Here is a 22135-nt window from a genome sequence, read left to right as displayed (position 1 = left end):
AGCGATAGTTTGGAGAGATGCTTTTCCGACTCACTCCAAAGGGTCCATGTCTAGAGCAGACCATGTTTAAAACTGTTTAAAGCGATAGTTTGATGATTGTTTTCATCCTTAGCCTAAATGTATTGTATTTGAAGCGTACCCCATATTTAAAACCACTTAAAGCGATAGTTTGCCAACATGATTTTCACCCTTACCCCAAATGTACCCTGTTTAAAGCGATAGTTTGATAACAAGATTTTCACCCATACCGTAATTTAAAGAAAACCCTATTAACTTTGTTTAAAATGATTTAAAGCGGTACGTTGGAGATGCATTTTCAGCTTCAGTGGTCATAATGTTATGCATGATCGGTGTATTTGGGATTTGTTCTTAGGTAAGAACATCATCTTCACACACTTAAGAGCAGTATTCAGTATTTCTAATAGTCTTGGTTATGTGGTTTCTGATACTGTATGACTCACTGTGATCTATAAACAAGGACTCAATTCTGGCTTCTAGATGTTTAAGTCATAACATAGTTTTCCATTTTTACTGATACATTACATTGATTTTTTGCTAAAAAAGCAGATACATTTTCTGATATGATTTAGGCCTTTATCTCTGTGATGATGCTGAATGCTCTGTGGTAATAACGAGTGTGGAAATGGAGTGGCTGTAGCTGTGGAGAGCGCTTTCGGCTGTCCTTCATGAATCCCAGCATGCTTTGTGTCAAGGGGGGCTTTGGTGGAGCAGGTGTCGCACGTTTCCCTCTGTCAGATCAAGGCCGTGGGGTCATGTGTTATACCTCCGGAGAACAGAGAGCAGATCAATAACTCCAATGTCTCCTCACGTCAATACACTCAGAGATGGACACTGTCCTTCAGTGGCCTTTACAGATCCATAAAGCTGACCTGACCTTCTGACCTCTGAAGAGCGTTCACATCTACACATGAAGAATGTCTTCTGAAGTGGAGAGCCAGCAGAAATAATCCTCCATAAGAAGCTTTAGCCAAGAAGGAAATCACTGAAGACAAAATCACACCTCAAATAATTACTGTGGTTCTTCCTTTTGATTCCTGGGAGATTCTGTTTTTCAGACTTGGTTCCCCTCAGTGGTTCTTTGTCATGCTCTTACAGAGTTTCTCCTTTTAACTCTTGGTTCCTTCAGGAGGTTCTTCCTCATGCTCTTAGAGAGTTTCTTCTTTTGAGTCTTGCTTCTGTTGGGATGTTCTTTGTTGTGCTCTTAGAGAGTTTCTCCTTTTGACTCTTGGTTCCGCTAGGAGGTTCTTCAGCATGCTCTTAGAGAGTTTCTCCTTTTGAGTCTTGGTTCCTTCAGGAGGTTCTTCCTCGTGCTCCTATTGAGTTTCTCCTTTTGAGTCTTGGTCCTGCTGGGAAGTTTAATTGAATTTGAATTTGAATTTATTTCACACTCATTTTGCAGTTTTACAGAAAGCAAAACCAAATAGCATGAGTATTTACAATGCTGACAGTTATAAAAGAGAAAAAATAATAAAATAAATAAATAAGACACTGTATGCCTCATAAAGATGCAAGCCATTCTATAAATCTTAATTTAATATTCTAAAAGGAATGGGTGACTTTCAGAATCTTTCAGTTCTCATTTTTGGAATCTGTATTTTGTTTCTGTCTCTGGTTTTCCAGCCTGATATCTGGGCCCTTGAAGGTGGTAGCCACTCTCTGAAAGAGGACCTTAGGAGACTAAAGGCAAACTGTCCACACAGTATGTCTCTTCTCTCTTTAAGGGTTGGTAATGCGAGAGCATGAAGGGCTTCTTGATATGTAGAATAAGCCCTGATGATGATGATTTGCCATGCACGTTTCTGGACAGTCTCAATCTGGTTCGACAGATACTGTTTCAGGTTTCCATGCCATGCTGGGCAGATGTACTCTAAAATGGGGCAAATATAACCAGTATAACAAAGGTCATAGATTGCCACTCAGGTTCTTCTTAGTCTTCTCAAGAAATTAAGTCTGGTATTTGCTTTCTTTACAATAGCCTGTGTGTGATGGTCCCATTGTATATCTGCCTGAATCAAAACTCCTAGTACGTTGATAATTTTGCAAGATGGTAGGTGTTATCTGGACAGGTAAAGGGGTGTAGGGGGAGGTTGGTGTGGTGGGTTCTTCGTCATGTTATTAAACAGTTTCTCCTTTTGAGTCTTTGTTCCTTAAAGGTTCTTCCTTGTGCTCTTTCTGAGTATTCCTCTTTTTTAGTCTGGGCTCCTTTCGGGGTGTTCCTCCTCATTGTCTTAGGGAGTTTCACCTTTTGGGTCTTGGTTCCTTTCAGCGGTTCTTCCTAATGTTCTTATGAAGTTTTTCCTTTGGAGACTTTATTCTACTGGGATTTTCTTCATCATGCTCTTATAGAGTTCCTCCTGTTAAATTCTTGTTCCTCAGTGGTTCTTCTTCATGCTCTTATGAAGTTTTTCCTTTGGAGTCTTTGTTCCACTGGGAGGTTCTTAATCATGCTCTTATAGAGTTTCTCCTGTAAAATTCTGGTTCCTCAGTGGTTCTTCCTTATGCTCTTATGAACGTTCCTTCTTTTTAGTCTGGGTTCCTTTCACTTGTTCTTGCTCATTTTCTTATGGAATTTCTCCTTTTGATTCTTGGTTCCTTTGGGAGGTTCTTTGTTATGCTCTTACAGAGTGTCTCCTTTTGGGTCTTGGTTCCAGTGGGAAAATTGGAATTAATTCAATGTAAACAGAGTAGAAATCCACAGCAGTGAGTTCTGTGTGTAGGTCAGTGTTTTCTCTGTAAATAATGATTGATTGAATGAATAATTAAAATAAATGCAGCTTGTCGGTACAGAAAAGTGTTGAAATTGTAAAGCCTTAAATTAGTGTGTAAGGTGGGATTTGTCACCCTGTACTCTCGTATTCACCCCCCCACACGTGCCCCCCACCGTGTTTGTGGTTAAGCTGAGCGCTGTGTGTGTGAGTGAGTATAAAGCTGGTTATCTCCAGTGCAGCGTTTTCTCTTCTGGAGAGGAGGCTTTGTGTTCGCTGGAGAGGAATCAGCTCGGCCCACTTCTGCCGCGGTGAGATTCCGGTGTGTCTGAGCCGGCACATTCACTCTGTAACACACACACACACACGCACGCACACATACATATATAGACACACACACACACACACACACATACACATATATATATACTCATACACACCCTCTAATACACACAAACACACACACAGATATACACATACACACATATACACAAACACTCATACACACAAACACACACTTATACAGTTGTACACACACACATACACACACACACACACACATACACTCTCATACACACATGCATGCACATATGCGCGCACACACACACACACACACACACACACACACACACACATACACTTTCATTGACATGCTGTCATAATAAAACATAAAAAACAACTTGAGTTTTCTAGAGGAAAAACATTCTTAACTTTAATGTAGGACTATTTAAATAATCGATTATTTGGCCGATTATTACTGATTATTGCATTATTTGGACCATCATGACTTTGATTAATGGATTAGTTGGTCATGACTTTGATTAGTCAATTAGTTGAACCCTTGTGACTTTGATAAATCATTTAGTTTGTCCATTATTACTTTGATCAATTGATTATTTGGTCCATTGTGATTTTAATAAATTGACTAGTTTGTCCATTATTACATTTAGTGATTGATTATTTGCTCCAATGTAACTAATAAATTGATTAGCTGGTGCACTATGACTTTGATTAATCAATTAGTTGGTCATGACTTTGATAGATCAGTTAGTCGGCCCATTATGACTGATAAAAATCAATTAGTTGGGCCATTGTGACTTTTGGTTAATGGCCAAAAATCTGCAGATACTGGTCTTGTGAAGTCATTTCATTTAACAAATTAAAAATGTAGGGATGATTGTTCCTTTGTTATAAAACAGACCAGCTCCTTTATCTTCATATTCATATTTGAGCATAGTGGCAGATTCTCAGCATCGCTCCTGAAAACTCTTTAAAGGCTGCAGAAATAATAAAGGAGCAAAACGAACTGACTGTAATTCTGGTTTTCTGCATTTGTCTGTAATGAGGAGTTTTCTGTGTGGTCAGTTTAATCATGTAATAAAATGCTACAGATCACACCAACAGGTCAGTTATCAGCTGTGTTTCATACGGAGACCTACAGCAGTTCAGTGACCATTCACACTGTGTTTTCAGACATGTAGGCCGTTCAGGTAAATCAGCTCACATTACGCTCTCACAGTGACAAACAATACAAACAAAAAAACCCCAATAAAGTATGTTTACAAACATCAGGTACTGATGTTTGTAGCCCAAGACATTAATAGAGACAGTAATAAACTAAATATATGGAAAAGCATCAAACCGTGACCCCTAAATTTATACATTTGAAAACAATACTTCTTTTCTCTGTCTCTCTTTCTCTCAGTGAACCTGACTGGCAGTTGTACTCTATGTCTATGTCTCTCTCTCTCTCTGTGTGTGTGTGTGTGTGTGTGTGTGTGTGTGTGTGTGTGTGTGCTGAGTGGAGTTGGTGTGTTGAGCTCTAGAGTCGTTCAGGTTATAGTGACCCATCTCTGTCCATTAGAGGCACAACAAACTCTGCTAGTAAGTGCCAGTCTGTGGTAGCAGCTGCCACTTTCTCTCAGGTTCTCCTTTCTAGTTCTTCCTCCGGTTCTCCCTCTGCTCCTGCACTGGTCAGATTTGAGGGGCTGTTTTTGTTCTGGCTCAGAGGCCAGTTGTCCTCTCTGTGCTTCACCACAAGCCACTGTTTTTTTTTTTTGTTGAAATAGTGTGATACTGATGGCTAAACATTTTGTCTGTAAAAGATTATACTGAAGCGTGTTCTATAGGTTCTAATATCTTTAATGGAAGTCACATCAGTAACACTGTGTAGCTCTGTATCTTTTGCTGGTTTTGAATGTTGTTGCTATAAACAGGTGTGTTGTCTAGCTTCTGCTGGTATGGGTTCACTGCTGTTTCCTCCCTAAAGCTTCTCGTGTGCTTATAGCAGAGAGAGCTCCACAGCCACGCCCATTCGCTTTACACAACTGTTTCTGTTGTTATAGCGGGAGAATTCTGGACTTCAGCTTCAGGTGCCTTTTGGAAGCTATAAAGTATTATGTTTTCATAGTTTTGCAACTAATATTTAATATTGTTTAGCAAGACGTTTAATTTTAAATTAGTCCTTTAGTTCTGTTTCCTGCTCTGGATGTGTTTTTCTATTCTAACAAACTTGACATTGTAACAATAGAAAAATGCTTTTTGGTGCTATAAAGAACCACATACATTCTCCATCAGTCTGAAGAACCATTTCACCAGTATGCAAAGTATGCAGACACTTCTTTGAGTGTTTCTGATTCTATATAGAACTGCTGTCTTTATCTAAGAGCCATCTTTTTAAGAGTGTATCTTCATAACATAAGCACATCATTGCAGGTGGTTAACCCAGGGGTGTCCAAAGTCCATCTTCATGAAGTTGGCTTAAGTTCCTTTCTTCTCTGACTGGAACTGCAGCGTCATTTACTGACCACATTTAGTCCAGACTTCAGCTGTAAAGCTCAACACTGAGAACCGCAGATTTAGATGGAAATTTCTAAAGTTCTGAGACATGTAAGCTGGACGCCCGTCCCACCATCACCTTTTAAAGCTCAGAGCATAAACCTTGTCTCTTTTGCGCAGAATGTACTTAAACCTTTCGATTGGGAATGTAATCAGATACAGGCTTTTACACCGATTTTATTCTTCTATTTAACAAATTATTTACAGGATTACCCACCTCGTCCAATCAAATAGAAATTGTATTCCGAATGACCTCAATCAAACTGTTCTAATTGAAGTGTAAACATGGACATATTCTATTCCCATTGAGCTATTAGTTGGATTACAAATAGATTATCAGGCTGCATGTAAATGTGGCTAATGCTCAGTATATCTCTAGCATGCAGCATTCTCAAGATTTATTCTTTTGTGTATGATGTCCTTTGCTGCTGTGTATGATATCGTCTGTCTTCGAGAGTGAAACACATTTTGTATATTTAAACCAAGTTTAAATTTAATCCTTGAATGAAGCTTAAATCTGAGTTTAAAGTTACATTGCAGCAGGATTCAATTCAGTTTATTTACTGGAAAAGTAATCCAGGATTAAAATGGTGGTTAATGGTTTAATCCCAATGATCTTTAAACTAAGTTTAGTTTCGTACAACACGATTAATAGATAAACCTTTCTTTAATCCAAGTTTAAACTTAAAAACTTGTTGGTGCTTATTGGTCCACCCAGTATTTTGAATTGCATCTAATATTTAATATTGTTTAGCAAGCATTTAAATATTAAATTTGTCTTTTCGTTCTCTACTTCTTGCTCTGGCCTTGAACCGTAAGCCCCCATAGAGAATGAACAATTTGCGCTTGTAGGTCCTCTATACACAAAGTTTGCACGCCCTGTGAGGTACAGAGTTTACGTCAGGGAGAGCGCAGGGAGAGCGCAGGCCGCCCCCTTGGACCAGACTGAGAGACAGAACATTACAGATAGTTTTGTCATTGTGTTTGCACAGCAGTGCAGCAGAGGAGACAGGCGAGGAGGAGGGGGAAGAGCTGAGGAGGGAGAAGAGCTAAACAAGCTCCAAGAGAAACAGATGACTCACACACACACACACACACACACACACACACACACACACACACACACTCGAACACACACATGTCACAGTCTGCTATAGTGTGTATAAATCATTTGATATCGGGGGGGGGGGGGGGGGGGGGTGTCTCTGCTGCACACACTCAACTCCCCTGTCTGCATTTAACCCCCACTGCTCTCTCTCTCTCTCTCTCTCTCTCTACTCTCTTTCTCTGTCTCTCGCCCGGTTTGGTGTAGTGGGGTAGTGTGAGGTGTCAGGGGGGAGAACGGTGTGATTTGATTTAGTGTGGGTTCACTCCATTCCTAAACCAGAGCAGCTCCCTGTCACGTGTTTGACCTTTTTGTCTATAATTTCACTGCTGATGAGGGCTGTGTGTGTGTGTGTGTGTGTGTGTGTGTGTACACACACAGTATAACACAGAAGAGACTAAATCACAAAATGTAGACGCGAAGTGATCCGTAAACTAAACTCCCCCACAATTAATGTAGCAGACTGAAGGCCTTTAAAGGGCCCATATGATGGAAAATAAACCATATTTTTTAATAAAAGGGTTTTAAGTATTATGTAATCTGTTCAGGCTTCAAAGTGTATAGTTCACTTCATTCAGTCCATACTGACCTACTCATTTACGTATATCTACCTATTGACATTACCATTACTACAGCACACCATCACCATCAACACCTTTAACATTACTATAACTACACTACACCATCAACACCTTTGACAATACCATCACTACACTACACCATCAACACCTTTGACATTACCATCACTAGACTACACCATCACCATCAACACCATTGACATTACCATAAATACACTACACCATCAACACGTTTTACATTGCCATCACTACACCACACCATCACACCCAATACCTTTGACATTACCATAACTACACTACACCATCAACACCTTTGACATTACCATCAGTACACTACACCATCACCATCAACACCTATGACATTACCATAACTACACTACACCATCAACACCTTTGACATTACCATCAGTACACTACACCATCACCATCAACACCTATGACATTACCATAACTACACTACACCATCAACACCTTTGACATTACCATCACTACACCACACCATCACAACTAATACCTTTGACATTACTATAACTACAGCACACCATCAGCATCAACACCTTTAACATTACTATATCTACACTACACCAAGAACACCTTTGACATTACCATAACTACACTACACCATCAACACCTTTGACATTACCATCACTACACTACACCTTCACCATCAACACCTTTGACATTAGCATAACTGCACCACACCATCACCATTAACACCTTTGATATTACCATCACTATACTACACCAAACCATCACAATCACCATCACCAACCATTACCATGACTTTCACCATCAGCAGTCATGACTGTCACCACCACCATCACACCTCACACCATCACCACCACCACTGTCATCAAAACCATCATCACCATGACTAGCAATTAGCACAATCACCATCAGCAACCATTACAATCACCATCATCAACCATCAGCATTAATACCATTACCAACCATCACAATTGCCATCAACCATCACCACCACCATCCATCACTATCGCTAACATAGTCATCACTATACCACACCATCAGTCACCATCACAGTCACCAACATCGATTTACAGTCTACACTGTATATTTTAAATGGAATGTTTCAAAATGTTTTAGAAAAAGATGTCAACCAACTTTTAAGACTGAACTTTGGAGATGTGGCAAAGCATCCCTGCAGATCCTGTAGAGGGCGTTCTCTGACTTTCATACACTGCTGTATATACGTGTGCATACATGTTTACGTGTGCGTGTGTGTGTGTGGGGGGGGGGGGGGGAGGAAGGTAATTGGGTTGCTTCTGGTGATGTGCAGTCTGACCTTATCAGAGAAACACACACACACACACACACACACACACACACACACACTCTCACACAAACTTTCAGTTGCTGTAGGTTTTGGTAATATACAGAGTGAGAGAGGAATGAGAGATAGGGAGAAAGAGAGACTGAGATTAAGGAGAGAGAAAATACAGAGATAGAAAGAAAGGAGAAAGAGAAAATAGAGATAGAGAGAAAGGACGTGAGGGAGAGAGAAAAGCAAGAGAGAAAGAGCGAGGAAAGAGAGAGGCGGAGAGAGAGAGGGGAAAGAGAAAGAGAAAGTGGAAAAGAGGAAAAGAGAAAGGAGAGACAGAGGAGTGAGAGAGAAAAGACCAAGACAGAAGAAGACAGAGAGAGGAAGGAGAGGGGCAGAGACAGAGAGGGAGAAGAAAGTCAAAGAGAGAGAAGTGGGAGGCAGGGAGAGAGAGAGAGAGAGAGAGAGAGAGACAGAAGAGGCAAGGAGAGAGGAAAGAGAGAGATAGAGATTAAGGAACGAGCAAAAGACAATAAAACGTTCCTGTAATAATAATGTTATGGAGTGAGATTGAGATGTAATAGATATGTAATAAAGGAAGATGAGACAGTCACTTATGGGAATATGAATGGGAAACCTCTTGACATCCAACATGGTGTCTGTTTACAGAAGAAGTCCCACTAGAAAAGAGCCAGAGATCTGCTTGAGTGTGACAGCCAGAGCAACCTGAGCCAAACGTTACAAACAACTATTTATGATGATTTTATCTGATTTTATCAATGATTTCAAATATGTTTTTAAAATGTTAATCTGACCTTTGGAGTATTTTGGTCTCTCTCTTTCCAGAGAAAGGGAGTGTTACCAAGATGGCCACTGAGTGAACAGACTTTCCTATAAGGACTTTGACTGTAATGCTGCTGTCCTGCAGATTGAGGAGATAATTCACTGTAACTGTCTCCCTTTGAACAGGTGGTGGGTCCTCCTGCTGCAGGAGCCTTCAGAGAGCGTCCATCCAAACCCACGGCCTTCCGCAAGTTCTACGAGAGAGGAGACTTTCCTATTGCTCTGGAGCATGACACCAAGGGCAACCGTATTGCCTGGAAGGTACTATACTATCCACTGCCATCCTCCAGGGCATCAGTGAGTTTTTGGAAAGGGTTAAAAGAAGGGCTGCCGAAGTTAATGCAATAATGATGCATTACCGCAGTCTCCCTTAGCTCAGTTTTAAAAATTTTTTATTTTTGACCCTGTTAGTCACCTGTAGTTCATGCTGCAGATTGAGTGCACGTCACTGCAGCCTTCATGTGAATCATGCTGAGTTAGAAGTTGTACTTTGTGAATCAGTGATTGATGGAGAATTTTTAGCAGGATGCTCCGTATCAAAATTATCAGGCAGTTTGACAAGGCTGTATGTAGTTACTGCCAGAGTTTAGTGATCATCGGAGAACATCCAGCCTGTGATATCACATGCAAGCCAAGCACACATCTGATGCTGCAATCACATGTTTGTGATAGAGATGATGGCAAACCAGATATTCCATTATATTCTGTGGGATGCACTCGTCCCCCGGGCACGATCATGGTTGTGAGAGCCGGCTGGAATGTGCGGCCCAAACTCCAAGCGAGGATGAAGCTGTATGAGGACAAAGCCAGGGAAGGGCGGTGGGGAGAGAAGAACTGCTAGCAAGTGAGGGGAGGCGCATAAATCCCATGCCCCGCCTCCTGAGAGCCGCCTAGAGATCAGTGTCTGCAGTCCACTTTAATTTGCCTTACGTTTGATTTGGGCAGCCAAGCTGCAGAGCAGGGTGAATGAAGGGAAGGCGGAGCAGCAAGCTCTCTTTCCCTGTTGGCTCAGGTGTTGAAGAGAGCAGAGGGAGGGATGAGCAGCAGAAGAAAAGCCTGAAGAGCTAAAAAGCTTAGTTGGGAGAAAAGGACTGAAAAGTCCAGTTCTGAAGCCACAGTTTAGCTTCGATTTGGTTTGTTTTGTCTTTGCTTGGTGTGAAAATCAAACTAAAATGGCTGCTACAGCCTTCATCCCTGCCAGTGTCCTACCTGAGCCTGAGGTAGAGCAGGTCATGCTGCATTTTCATTAGAGCCACAACAGAAAATCCGCAAGTGGCAGCGTTCTGCAGGCCAGTGCTCCGTCAAGAGTTCAGCGTTAGTCCTGCTAATATGCCACAGGCCACACTTGACAGTGTATGGAGGAAAACACTGGACTTGTCAACTTCCAGTAAAGCCTTGGATTCACTACACGACTTTTAAAGTCCTAATAGATTGTAAAAGACTGGGTATCTCACACCATCAGGCCGTTTTCTGCAGATTTACTTGAAATATTGGTGATCACACTCTAAATGATTAGGGATCACACACTACTCAACTTTGTTGCTGAACTGAGCTCAACTGACTGAACTTGCATGAACTCCCGTTACTAGGAGACACAAATGAACCAACACAGAGAAGCTCAGAGCTGCTGCTGTTTTCTCTGCTGTTTTATGCTGACACAGTAAAGAAGCAGCAGGCAGACATGTTTAAGTGAGGCTCAGGTTTTTAATTGTAATCAATGTTGTGTTTTTTAGAGTTTTAAATTTACATAAACTCCATTGTGCCTTAAACTCAGGTTAAACACCTTCACTCCACGTGTGAGAGACTTTCCCCATTTTTCTTTGTTCATTTGTTGTGTTTTTTCTTGTGTGTTGTCAGTTTTCATTGGCTGTTTCAGGAGTCCGTTCACATTGTGTCTCTGATCAGTTTACACTAGATTACGTTCAGAATGGGGTCAGAAAAAAATCAAACGTTGGTCTCCAACTGGCCTGAAATGCAATCAAGAGACCAAAGATCACACATTGCTCAATTCTCTCTCTAGCTGTCGTCTCTGACTGACCGAACAATTTGCAGACTAGTGTGATTAATCGTTGTGATTGATCACGATTAACTACATAAGGTCATGCGATTAATTGCGATTAACTACAAAAAGTTGTGTAATTGATCATGATTAACTGCATAATGTCGTGCAGTTTATCAGGATTAACTACAAAAAGTCATGCGATTTATCGCAATAACTACATAAAGTCATGTGATTAATCATGATTATCTACATAAAAGTTGTGCAATTAATCTCGATTAAGTAAAGTTGTGCAATTCATCGCTAATAACTACATAAAGTAATGCAATTAATCGCAATTAACTACATAAAGTTGTGCAATTGATCACATTTAACTATGTAAAGTCATGTGATTGATTGCAATTTGTGAGTTTTGACTGAGACTTCAACATGTGGAGGTAGTATGAGGGGAGTGTGATCAAAGCAGGGGAAGAACTCTGGGTGGCTCCTGCAGGTGAAAGGCCAGACTCCCTTTTGACTGATGCAGGGGTTTCAGGCATGCATCCAACCCCCCAAAAATTCATTTATTTCATAATTCGATTTAGCCTGAGTGCAAATACAAACTGTCTTATGAAGGAAGGGATTCTGTCCATCTCACTTTGACCCTCTGCTATCAGGATCCTGTTGGGAAGCTGCTACTGTTGTCCAGAGAAGTCCTTCAGGAGTGCAGTGAAGATAAATGAATGTGTTAGAGGTTCGGTTCTTCCTCCAGTGGGGAAATAGTTCCATTCATTCCAGTTAAAAGAATCAGCTGTGTGTACTCTCTTTCTTTCTCTCTCTCTCTCTCTCTCTCTCTCTCTCTACCTCTCCCTCTCTCTCTGAGTGAGCTCATCTCTGTTTCCAGGTGAAAACACCCTGAAAGCTTCACAATTAATTATTAAAAGCAAATTTTAAAATGAATGCCTGCGCTATTGAAAAAATAATGGCTCTCTTTCCTCCGCGCTGTTACTGCGAGTCGCTGGCAGCCGACAGTAAGTGTTGTATGAAATTGTTGCTGTCATATCTAATGCAGCTGTTCAGCTTATTAATTTCGCTGCTGCGGTTGCTGCCGCGTGTTTTTCTCTCCAGATTTCCTGCTTACACTCCTCACCTAAACGTCATTTATACCACAAACACACATTTACTACACAGACGTACAAAGACTCTTCACACCCCAGACTGGAGCTGCTCAGCATGGGCATCAACCGCCATGTTCGATAAAACCGTTTGGTGTCACACACTGAAATGATGGTTCTTTAAGGGTTCTTCAGCCAAGAAAATGGTTCTATATAGAAACGTTTCATGCTTAAAGTGTATTGCATTGTGAAGTGGCCCTTCAGATTGACGGAGAATGTGGTGTTTATGGTTCTATATAGCACCAACAAGGGCTCTTCTATTTTTACAACATCAATAAAGTGGCCCACTAGTGGAAGCAAGAGGTGGGTGTTTCCAATAAAGTGGACACTTGGTGGAAGCACAAGGTGGGTGTTTCTTATAAAGTGGCCAGTTTGTGGAAGTAAAAAAGGTAGGTGTTTCTAATAAAGTGGCCAGTTAGTGGAAGCAAAATATCAGTGTTTCCAATAAAGTGGCCAGTAAGTGAAAGCACAAGGTGGGTGTTTCCAATAAAGTGGCCAGTTAGTGGAAGCACAATGAGGGTGTTGCCAATAAAGCTGTCAGTTAGTGGAAGCACAGGGAGGGTGTTTCCAATAAAGTGGCCAGTTAGTGGACGGACAAAGTGGATGCCTGTAGTAAAGTGAGCAGTACTGATGTCAGTGTATCAGTATTGGTAACACTATGGACCCAATTTTGAACGATACCCAGTCCTACTTGAGTGTGTGTAGGTAAAAGAGCTGTAGGAGTCCTGGAGTGTTTAAATGTCAAGGGCAGTGTGTGTGTGTGTGTGTGTGTGTGTGTGATATTAGAGTACCTGAGGGGGAGGTGGAATATTTTTAGTTTCTCTGAGTGCTCTAATACCTCTCTCTTAGCTGGAGTACCACTGTGTATGTGTGTGTGTGTGTGTGTGTGTGTGTGTGTGTGTGTGTGAGGAGCATATGCAGCAGGCTGATAAGAGTGAGCGCTAGGTGTGTGTGAGTGTGTGTGTTGTAGGTGGTCCTGCTGTTATTTCTAAAGCTTCGGAGCGCTTCCTCACTGTTACAGAGCTAAAGTGAGCTACAGTGCCCAACAGAGAAAGAGAGAGAGAGAGAGAGATAGAGTGACTTGATTATGTTGTTTCTGACACTGTTATTTATAAACATGAACTGTTAGCACTGTGCTAATTAGTGGGTATAAGCTTACATTACTTGTTAGCTACATTAGCCTCATAGCTTAAGTGCTCAAACTACAGAAGCAAACTTCAGACACCAAACTTGCCTACAGTTGGGGTTAGTGGGATAAGTCTGGTTTGAGCTATCAGTTTAAAGAGGAAATCCTTCAGTATTTCTAAATCCCTACATAATTAAATGGTTAATGTAAACAGAATGGTTCAGAGTGGTTTGGTGTGAAACGTTGCGTTCTAGAGATACGTACTAGTTCAGAGTTGTTCACAGTAGTGGTGATAGGAACCAGGCGTCTACCACTAAAAGCCCCCTCACAGAAGGTTATTACATGAAATGGTTATGAATTCACTGCCTGAAGTCTGAGACATTGTTTTATTCAGGGTGGAGGATTACACCCAGGGCGCTGTGAGGCAAAATAGTCCCCAAAGAAAACTTATTAGTTCAGATTTTCCACCATTTTTCCACCATCAGCATTCCATATAAAACTCAGTGGTGGTTCTGGATTGTAAATAAAATGTCTATATTTGTGTTGTAGTCACGGTGACCCCTGGTTCCTATCGTCACCACTGTAAAGACACCAAACCACTCTGGATCACTCTGTTTACACCTTACACACTGAGTTATGGGGGAGTTTTTGGAAAGTGAGTGGAATTCCCCTTTAGTGTGAGCCAGAGGTTCAGCAAGAGATCCAAAATCTTTTTTTTTTCAGCCACCTTTTGTGCAGCTATGGCGGATTCTGAGGGAGCAGAGAGTCTCGCTTTGCATTCTTCAGCAGATTTCTTTCTTTCTCTTTGATTTTTTTTTCTGACTTGACTTGGTGGCACTGAATAAAATCGAAGATGCATTTCATAAGAGCATCAATGCAAACCCGATTTGTGGCACTGAGCCTCCTGAGGGGCCGCAAGGGGGTGGAGGAGGGGCTTTGGTGGGTTGGGGGGGGGTTGGGGGGGGCTTTGGGGAGCGATCAATTAATCTGATCAAGTGCTTTAGGAAATGGAGAGTGTAAGTGCTCCGCAGGGACGCACATCCATCTCCTCTCACAGATTGAATTATTCCAGAAGCAGCAGCAAAAGGAGGAGGAGTAGGAGGACAGAGTCATAAAAGGAGCCCTGGGAGAGTGAATATGTTATAGTAAGTGCATTGCAGGCACAGCATTAAAGGGGAATTTCACCAAGCCTTCAAAATTCCCCCGTAATTCAGCGTATGAGGTGTAAACAGAGTCACTCAAAGAGGTTTGGTGTGAAATTGTTCGGATGTCTTTACAGTAGTGGTGATAGGAACCAGGGGTCGCCATGACTACAAAACAAATATAGACATTTTATTTATAATCCAAAACCCCAAGTGAACCTACACGTATCTTCAGAGTTTTATATGGAATGTTCATCACAGCACCCTGCATATTATGAAACCCTCCACTATAAATGGAGTTTATAGCCAAAATCTATCAAAAGTATCATAAAACAATGTCTCAGTCATCAGGCAGTGAAGTCTTATTTTAAAGGAAACAGGATATACAGTGTGAAAAACTGAGCAATCTCTGACTCTTGCTCTATTATCAGACCACATATTTTGGATTAAGATGTCTCTGTGGAGAGTGTTGAAGCTTTGAAGGTGAGGACACATGGATTTGCTAGCATTTGTTTAGTCATTGCTTATGTTGCAAATGAGACGATCATAACGACTGTGCATAATGGATAATGAAATGGTTTGCGGGGATCGGATCCTTAGATTTTAAGCTTTCTAGTGATGTATTGCTATATGATTTCCTGCATAAAAATGAAATATAAAAACTGGAAGTGAACGATTTGATGGAAGTCTACTGGTACTGGGACCCTCATCTAGGGACTCAACATCTGCTAGCATTGCTTTGCGTTCAGAAATCCAAGTTTCCAGAGACCGAGAAAGGGAAAAACTATCAACCTCGTGCAAAAAATTCAGGAGTACCTCCGTTTCTGGAGTTGTAAAGAATGTCTTCTCTTTAGTTTTCTTGTCCATTGAGCTGACGCCGTTTGCAGTCAATCCTTTGAAATGATGTTGTTTGTTGTGTCACGTGATGCATTACAGCTGTTTGATTGGCCGTTTCTTGAAACTTATTTGAAACCATTGTGGATGTTGAGAGTCATATGAGTTACAGGGTGCATTGCAGCTCAAGTACAATTTACTTTCATGTATGTATCAAGCAGCTAAAACTGCATGAAATTTGAAAATGAAATTTGGACACCAGACATGCCTTGGCAGATCAAGGGGTAAGTGGACAGTTGTGTAAATTAGATATTTGGTCGAACTATTTTAGTCGAAATGTCCTCTGTTTTGTCATCACTGTGACGTACAACTCCATTTGTGTGTCGGTGTGGGTGTTGACCCAGCTAAAGGTTAACGCTTCATTTAGATGGCGTGTAGATTCGGGTTGCTGAGTGTTATCCCGTGTGCAGCACTGGGGGGCTTATCTGCAGGGCACGCTGACGCACCGGGACACAATAAACCAATCCCGCACACACACACTCCCACACACTGCATGCTCCACAGAGATACGGAGAGCCGCCTCTCCTGGGACACAAATAAACAGCCACAAATAAAACTACCAGAGAAAAGCGGAGTGGAATTGGGGGCTGATAGGGGCGCTCAGGGGGCTCGGAGAGGACAGGAAATATCACACATGCACATACAGGCGGCCCTCCAGAGAGCTCCAGCCCAAGACAGCGAACACACACAGAGAAATCTCATCTGTGAGCTAATGGTTCAACAGCGTCCTTCCTCATCCTCATCCTCATCTCATCCCAAACTCTACACGATGCTGCAGCCTGATCGCAACCCACAGCCTGCAGCCTAACCCCAACACTGCACTAAAACCACCTCGATAAGCACACAGCAGAACAACAACGGGCTGCTGTACCATGTACTCCTGAAAATAAACGTTCCAGGCTTGGCCATTTGGTTTTTAAAATGGACATAATTTATAAAATAAAACACATCCCTTTTGTACACCTTCAGATCTTTCAAAACATTGGTAGTGAGTTGTAAAATCATAAGAAATGCTATTTGTCGGGGTTCTCCTGGAGGTGGAGCTGTTGGAGGTAGGATTGGTGGGGTTCTTCTGGAGGTGGAGTGGTTAGAGGTGGAATTGGTGGGGATCTTCTAAAGGTGTGGTCGTCGGAGGTGGGTGAGAAGTGTTCTTGTAGGTGGGGTAAATCCAGATGAAATAAAATAGAAGATTGTGTAAAAGATATAAGAAACTGGATGCTGCAGAATTTCCTTCTTTTAAACTCAACTAAAACAGAAGTTCTCCTTCTTGGTCCAAAGGCTGCTCGGAATAAATGCTCAGATTTAATGTTAAATCTTGCTGACTTCTCTGTAATACCTGGTTCAGTAGCTAAAAAAACTTATGTGATGATTGATTCAGATCTAACGTTTAATCAACACACGTTTCTTCACCCCCGAAACATTTCAAAGTTAAGAAATCCCTACATGACACTGAAAAATTGGTACATGCCTTTATAACTTCAAGGCTGGACTACTGTAATGCATTGTTGTCAGGATGCTCGAACAGGAACCTAAATAAACTTCAATTAGTTCAGAATGCTGCAGCTAGAGTTCTCACTAAAACCAGAAAACTTGATCACATCAGCCCAGTTTTATCAGCATTACACTGGCTTCCTATCAAATTCCGTATTGACTATAAAATTCTCTTATTGGCGCATAAAGCCCTGCATGGTCTCTCACCGGAGTACCTGCAAGATCTTATTTCCCATTATGAACTGCCTCGCTTACTCACATCCCAGGATGCTGGTTTTCTACTGGTTCCTAAAATTCAGAAGACTTCAATGGGGGAAAGAGCTTTTTTCTTACAAAGTCCCCAAATTTTGTAATAATCTCCCAGTTCATGTTTGGGACTCTGGCACAGTCCCAACCTTTAAGTCTAGACTGAAAACATATTCGTTTAGTTTAGCTTTTGATAATTAGCCTTCCCCTTTAGATAAAGGCAGGGGATCCAGGGTACATGGGCATAGAGGCTTATGGTAAACTGAGATGTTGGTGCTGTTGACCCACCACTTCATGCAATCACACAGGTTTGTTGACAGTGGAGTGGGGGGATCCCAGTGTCTCAGGGTACTCTCATATCTATGTTACCTTCTTGTTCTCTCCTTTCAGTTTATGCTGTTATAGTTATATCTGCTGGAGTCACTAGCCACACTCTGGGGGAAATCATTTTTATTACAGTCATACTCCTGAGCAGAACTCATTTTGTCTCTTTACTCTTCCTGAGATAATGACTGCCCTCCCATCCTGCTGAAGACTGACCATCAGGGCCTCCTCCTCACCATCACCAACCGGCTCTCCTGTTTATTTGTGCCAACTGCAACACCCTCAATTACATCACTGTGCCATTCAGATGTACCAGCATTGAGAGGATGGACTGTTTCAGCTCACTCTCACTTTTCATACAGACTCAGTCAGAAACTGCTTCTCCCAGTGCAGTTTCTAAAGCTTTACCATCCAGTGTTCAAACAGAGATCCTCTTAGCTTTTATTTGGTATTTAGCTTATTAAATTGTAGGTACTGTTAGAGCAGAGGAGGATGGGTCTCCCCGTGTGAGTCTTAGTTCCTCCTAAGGTTTCTTCCTCCATACTGAGGGAGTTTTTCCTTGCCACCGTCGCTTCTGGCTTGCTCACTGGGGGATATGTTTATAACTGTATGTTTTCAAACTTCTGTAAAGCTGCCTTGTGACAACATTGTTGTAAAACGTGCTATACAAATAATCTTGTATTGAATTGAAATTCTAGACATGGAGTTGTTGGAGGTGGCCTTGGTGGGGTTCTTCAGGAGGTATTGGAGAGGGATTATTGGGTTCTTCTGAAGGCAGAGTTGTTGAAGGTGGGGTAATTGATGTTCTTGAAGTGGAGTTGTTGAAAATGGATTTAGTGGGGTTCTTTGGAAGGTAGAGTTGTAAGTGAAAAAAAGAAACTCTTTAAAGAAAGTGGATCTTTTATGGCATTACTTCAGAGAACCCTTTTATATACAACCCCAATTCCAATGACATTGGGACGTTGTGTAAAACATAAATAAAACAGAATACGATGATTTGCAAATCCTTTTCAACCTATATTCAATTGAATACACTATGAAGACAAAATATTTAATGTTCAAATGGATAAACTTGATTGTTTTTTGCAAATATTCACTCAAGTTGGTACAGGGGCATTTTTACCACTGTGTTACATAATCTTTCCTTTTAACAACACCCAATAAGCGTTTGGGATCTGGGGACACTAACTGTTGAAGCTTTGTAAGTGGAATTCTTTCTCATTATTGTTTGATGTACAACTTCAGATGCTCAACAGTCCGGGGTCTCCATTGTCGTATTTTGCGCTTCATAATGCGCCACACAATTTCAATGGGAGACAGGCCTGGACTGCAGACAGGCCAGTCTAGTACCCGCACTCTTTTACTACGAAGCCATGCTGTTGTAACACGTGCAGAATGTGGCTTGGCCTTGTCTTGCTGAAATAAGCAGGGATGTCCCTGAAAAAGACGTTGCTTGGATGGCAGCATATGTTGCTCCAAAACCTGAATGTACTTTTGAACTTTGCGCTGATAACAATTTGGACAGTCCTTTTCCTCTTTGGCCCGGAGGACACGACATCCATGATTTCCAAAAACAATTTGAAATGTGGACTCATCAGACCACAGGATACTTTTCCACTTTGCATCAGTCCATCTCAGATGAGCTCGGACCCAGAGAAGCCGACGGCGTTTCTGGGTGTTGTTGATATATGACTTTCGCTTTGCATGGGAGAGTTTTAACTTGCACTTGTAGATGGAGTGACGAACTGTGTTCACTGACAGTGGTTTTCTGAAGTGTTCCTGATCCCATGTGGTAATATCCGTTACAGAATGATGTCGGTTTTTAATGCAGTGCTGCCTGAGAGATTGAAGGTTACGGGCATTCAATGTTGGTTTTCTGCCTTGCCGCTTACTTGCAGAGATTTCTCCAGATTCTCTGAATCTTTTGATGATATTATGGACTGTAGATGATGAAATCCCTAAATTCCTTGCAATTGCACATTGAGAAATGTTGTTCTTAAACTGTTGGACTATTTGCTTACGTAGTTGTTCACAAAGTGGTGAACCTCGCCCCATCCTTGCTTGTGAATGACTGAGCCTTTCAGGGATGCTCTCTTTATACCCAATCATGACACTCACCTGTTTCCAATTAACCTGTTCACCTGTTGAATGTTCCAAACAGGTGTTTTGTTGAGCATTCCTCAACTTTCCCAGTCTTTTGTTGCCCCTGTCCCAACTTCTTTGGAACGTGTTGCAGGCATCAAATTCAAAATGAGTGAATATTTGCTTGAACATTAAATATCTTGTCTTTGTAGTGTATTCAATTGAATATAGGTTGAAAAGGATTTGCAAATCATCATCTTCTGTTTTTATTTATGTTTTACACAACGTCCCAACTTCATTGGAATTTGGGTTGTATGTAGGATATATAAAATAAGTGTTGTTGTAAGTGTGTAATTACTTAAAAGCAAATTTATAATTACAGTTTGGTTTCTGTAACAACTATAACTGTAACAGTATGTGTTGAAGAAGACCATCAGACACAGACCATGATGAAGGAGATGATTTGATGAACTGAAATTGGAGACTGAATGGATTCTGTGAAACGTGCAGAGTGATGGCTAAGCTCAAACCTCTTCATTAAATTAACTAACAGCCTGTTAGTTAGGATGCAGTGTATTGATTGACTAATATGCATTTGTGCTGGTCCCATCTAGCTTAATGAGCCATAACGATTCCAGCACGGCCTTGTGGTTAATGCATGTGGGCATGTAGACACGATGATGTCACACCACTTCCAGAAAAGCCCATGAATCTCCTTGAGCGGCCATCAGGGACACAACCATCTCAACCACCTCTGGATGCAGAAGCTTGGCTTGCACTGCAAAACAGGCAGAGTAACAAGTGAATATGTCTTATAAAAATGTGTGCAGTAAAGCTGGTATTTCTCTGTTTCAGATACAGTTTCTTACAGAGCACTTATTGGAAAAAATAGTGTATTTTAAAACTCTGGGGTCTGAGATCATTATCTCTCGATTTGTTCATATCTTCTTAAACTCTCCTTTAAGGCTCTTTATATAACATGATCCTCATATGTTTCATATCAAAATGCTTTGTTATCTTCATCACTACTTTCCAAAACTTCAGCAGCTGTAAACTCTCTGCTTACCATTTCACACGTGTCTCTGATGTGGACTGAATGAAGAATGAAGGGTTTCCGGTGTGGTGGGTCAGCACTTAGTGATTTCCTGAGTGTCTACTGGTCAGTTTCACACAAATTGTAGATGGACACATGAATCCACCAGTTCCACATAGTGAGAGGCAGATGATGTGTATCTCAGCACCTCTTCATAGCCTCATAACTCCAGATATGAGTTACGTATGATCTTGATGGAATGGAAATGTTTGAACTGGATTTCTGTGCTGGATTATCTCTTTCTCTGACTGTCTGTCCGTCTGTCCATCCATCCGTCCGTCATCTATCTATTTATGTAAGATACAGGAACACATATACACACACACACACACACACATACACACACACATTTTCTAAGCCGCTTCTCCCTCAGGGTCGCGGTTTCTGGAAGAGGGATTGCCAGAAGTGGAGTTGTAAGGGTTCTTCAGGGGTTGTCAGAGGTGGAGTTGTCAGGGTTCTTCAGGAAGTGATATTGCCAGAGGAGGAGTTGTGAGGGTTCTCCTGGAAGAGGGGTTGTCAGTTGGAATTGTTAGGGTTCTTCTGGAAGAGGGATTGTCAGAGGTGGAGTTGTTGGAGTTCTTCTAGAAGACGAATCCATCCATCCATCCATCCATTTTCCAAGCCGCTTCTCCGTCAGGGTCGCGGGGGAGTGATGGAGCCTATCCCAGCAGTCTTCGGGCGAAAGGCACGATACACCCTGGACAGGTCGCCAGTCCATCACAGGGCAGACACACAGACACAGACAGTCACTCACACACTCACACCTAGGGGCAATTTAGCATGTCCAATTGGCCTGACTGCATGTCTTTGGACTGTGGGAGGAAACCAGAGAACCCGGAGGAAACCCACGCAGACACGGGGAGAACATGCAAACTCCACACAGAGAGGACCCTGGTCACCCGGCCAGGGACTAGAAGACGAATTGCTAGGAAAATTGAAAATTTTGAAAATTAGTTGTTTGGATTTTTTGGGGTTCTTCTGGAAGTGGAGTTGTTTTGTTTGGGGTTTTAGGGGTTCTCTTGGAGCTGGAGTTATTGTAGTTGGTAGTTCTTCTGGAGGTGTAGTTGTTGGGTTTCTACTGAAGTTGGATAGATTTGAAGTTGTCATAATGGGCATAGTGTCATGATGGTTAGTGTTTCTTGTAAAGAGTTCTGGCCTTAAAGATGCTAGCTGCTAATAAATCCCTAGGTGTGGTGTGGATAGCGTTAGGTGCGG

The 22135-nt window shown here is 41.7% G+C and overlaps 1 protein-coding gene across 1 annotated transcript in view; it reads left to right on the top strand.

The window, feature by feature from the left end:
• pacrg (PARK2 co-regulated) overlaps window positions 1-22135 on the top strand; it is a 136791-nt gene that overhangs the window by 15142 nt on the left and 99514 nt on the right. The window contains exon 2 of the mRNA XM_037542228.1: window positions 9496-9630. Coding sequence (XP_037398125.1) covers window positions 9496-9630 — 135 coding nt within the window. The remainder of the gene's footprint in view (window positions 1-9495; window positions 9631-22135) is intronic.

Source organism: Pygocentrus nattereri, chromosome 10 (genome assembly GCF_015220715.1).
Source record: "Pygocentrus nattereri isolate fPygNat1 chromosome 10, fPygNat1.pri, whole genome shotgun sequence".
NCBI classification, from domain to species: Eukaryota; Metazoa; Chordata; class Actinopteri; order Characiformes; family Serrasalmidae; genus Pygocentrus; species Pygocentrus nattereri.
This window is presented reverse-complemented; position numbering and strand designations above follow the sequence as displayed.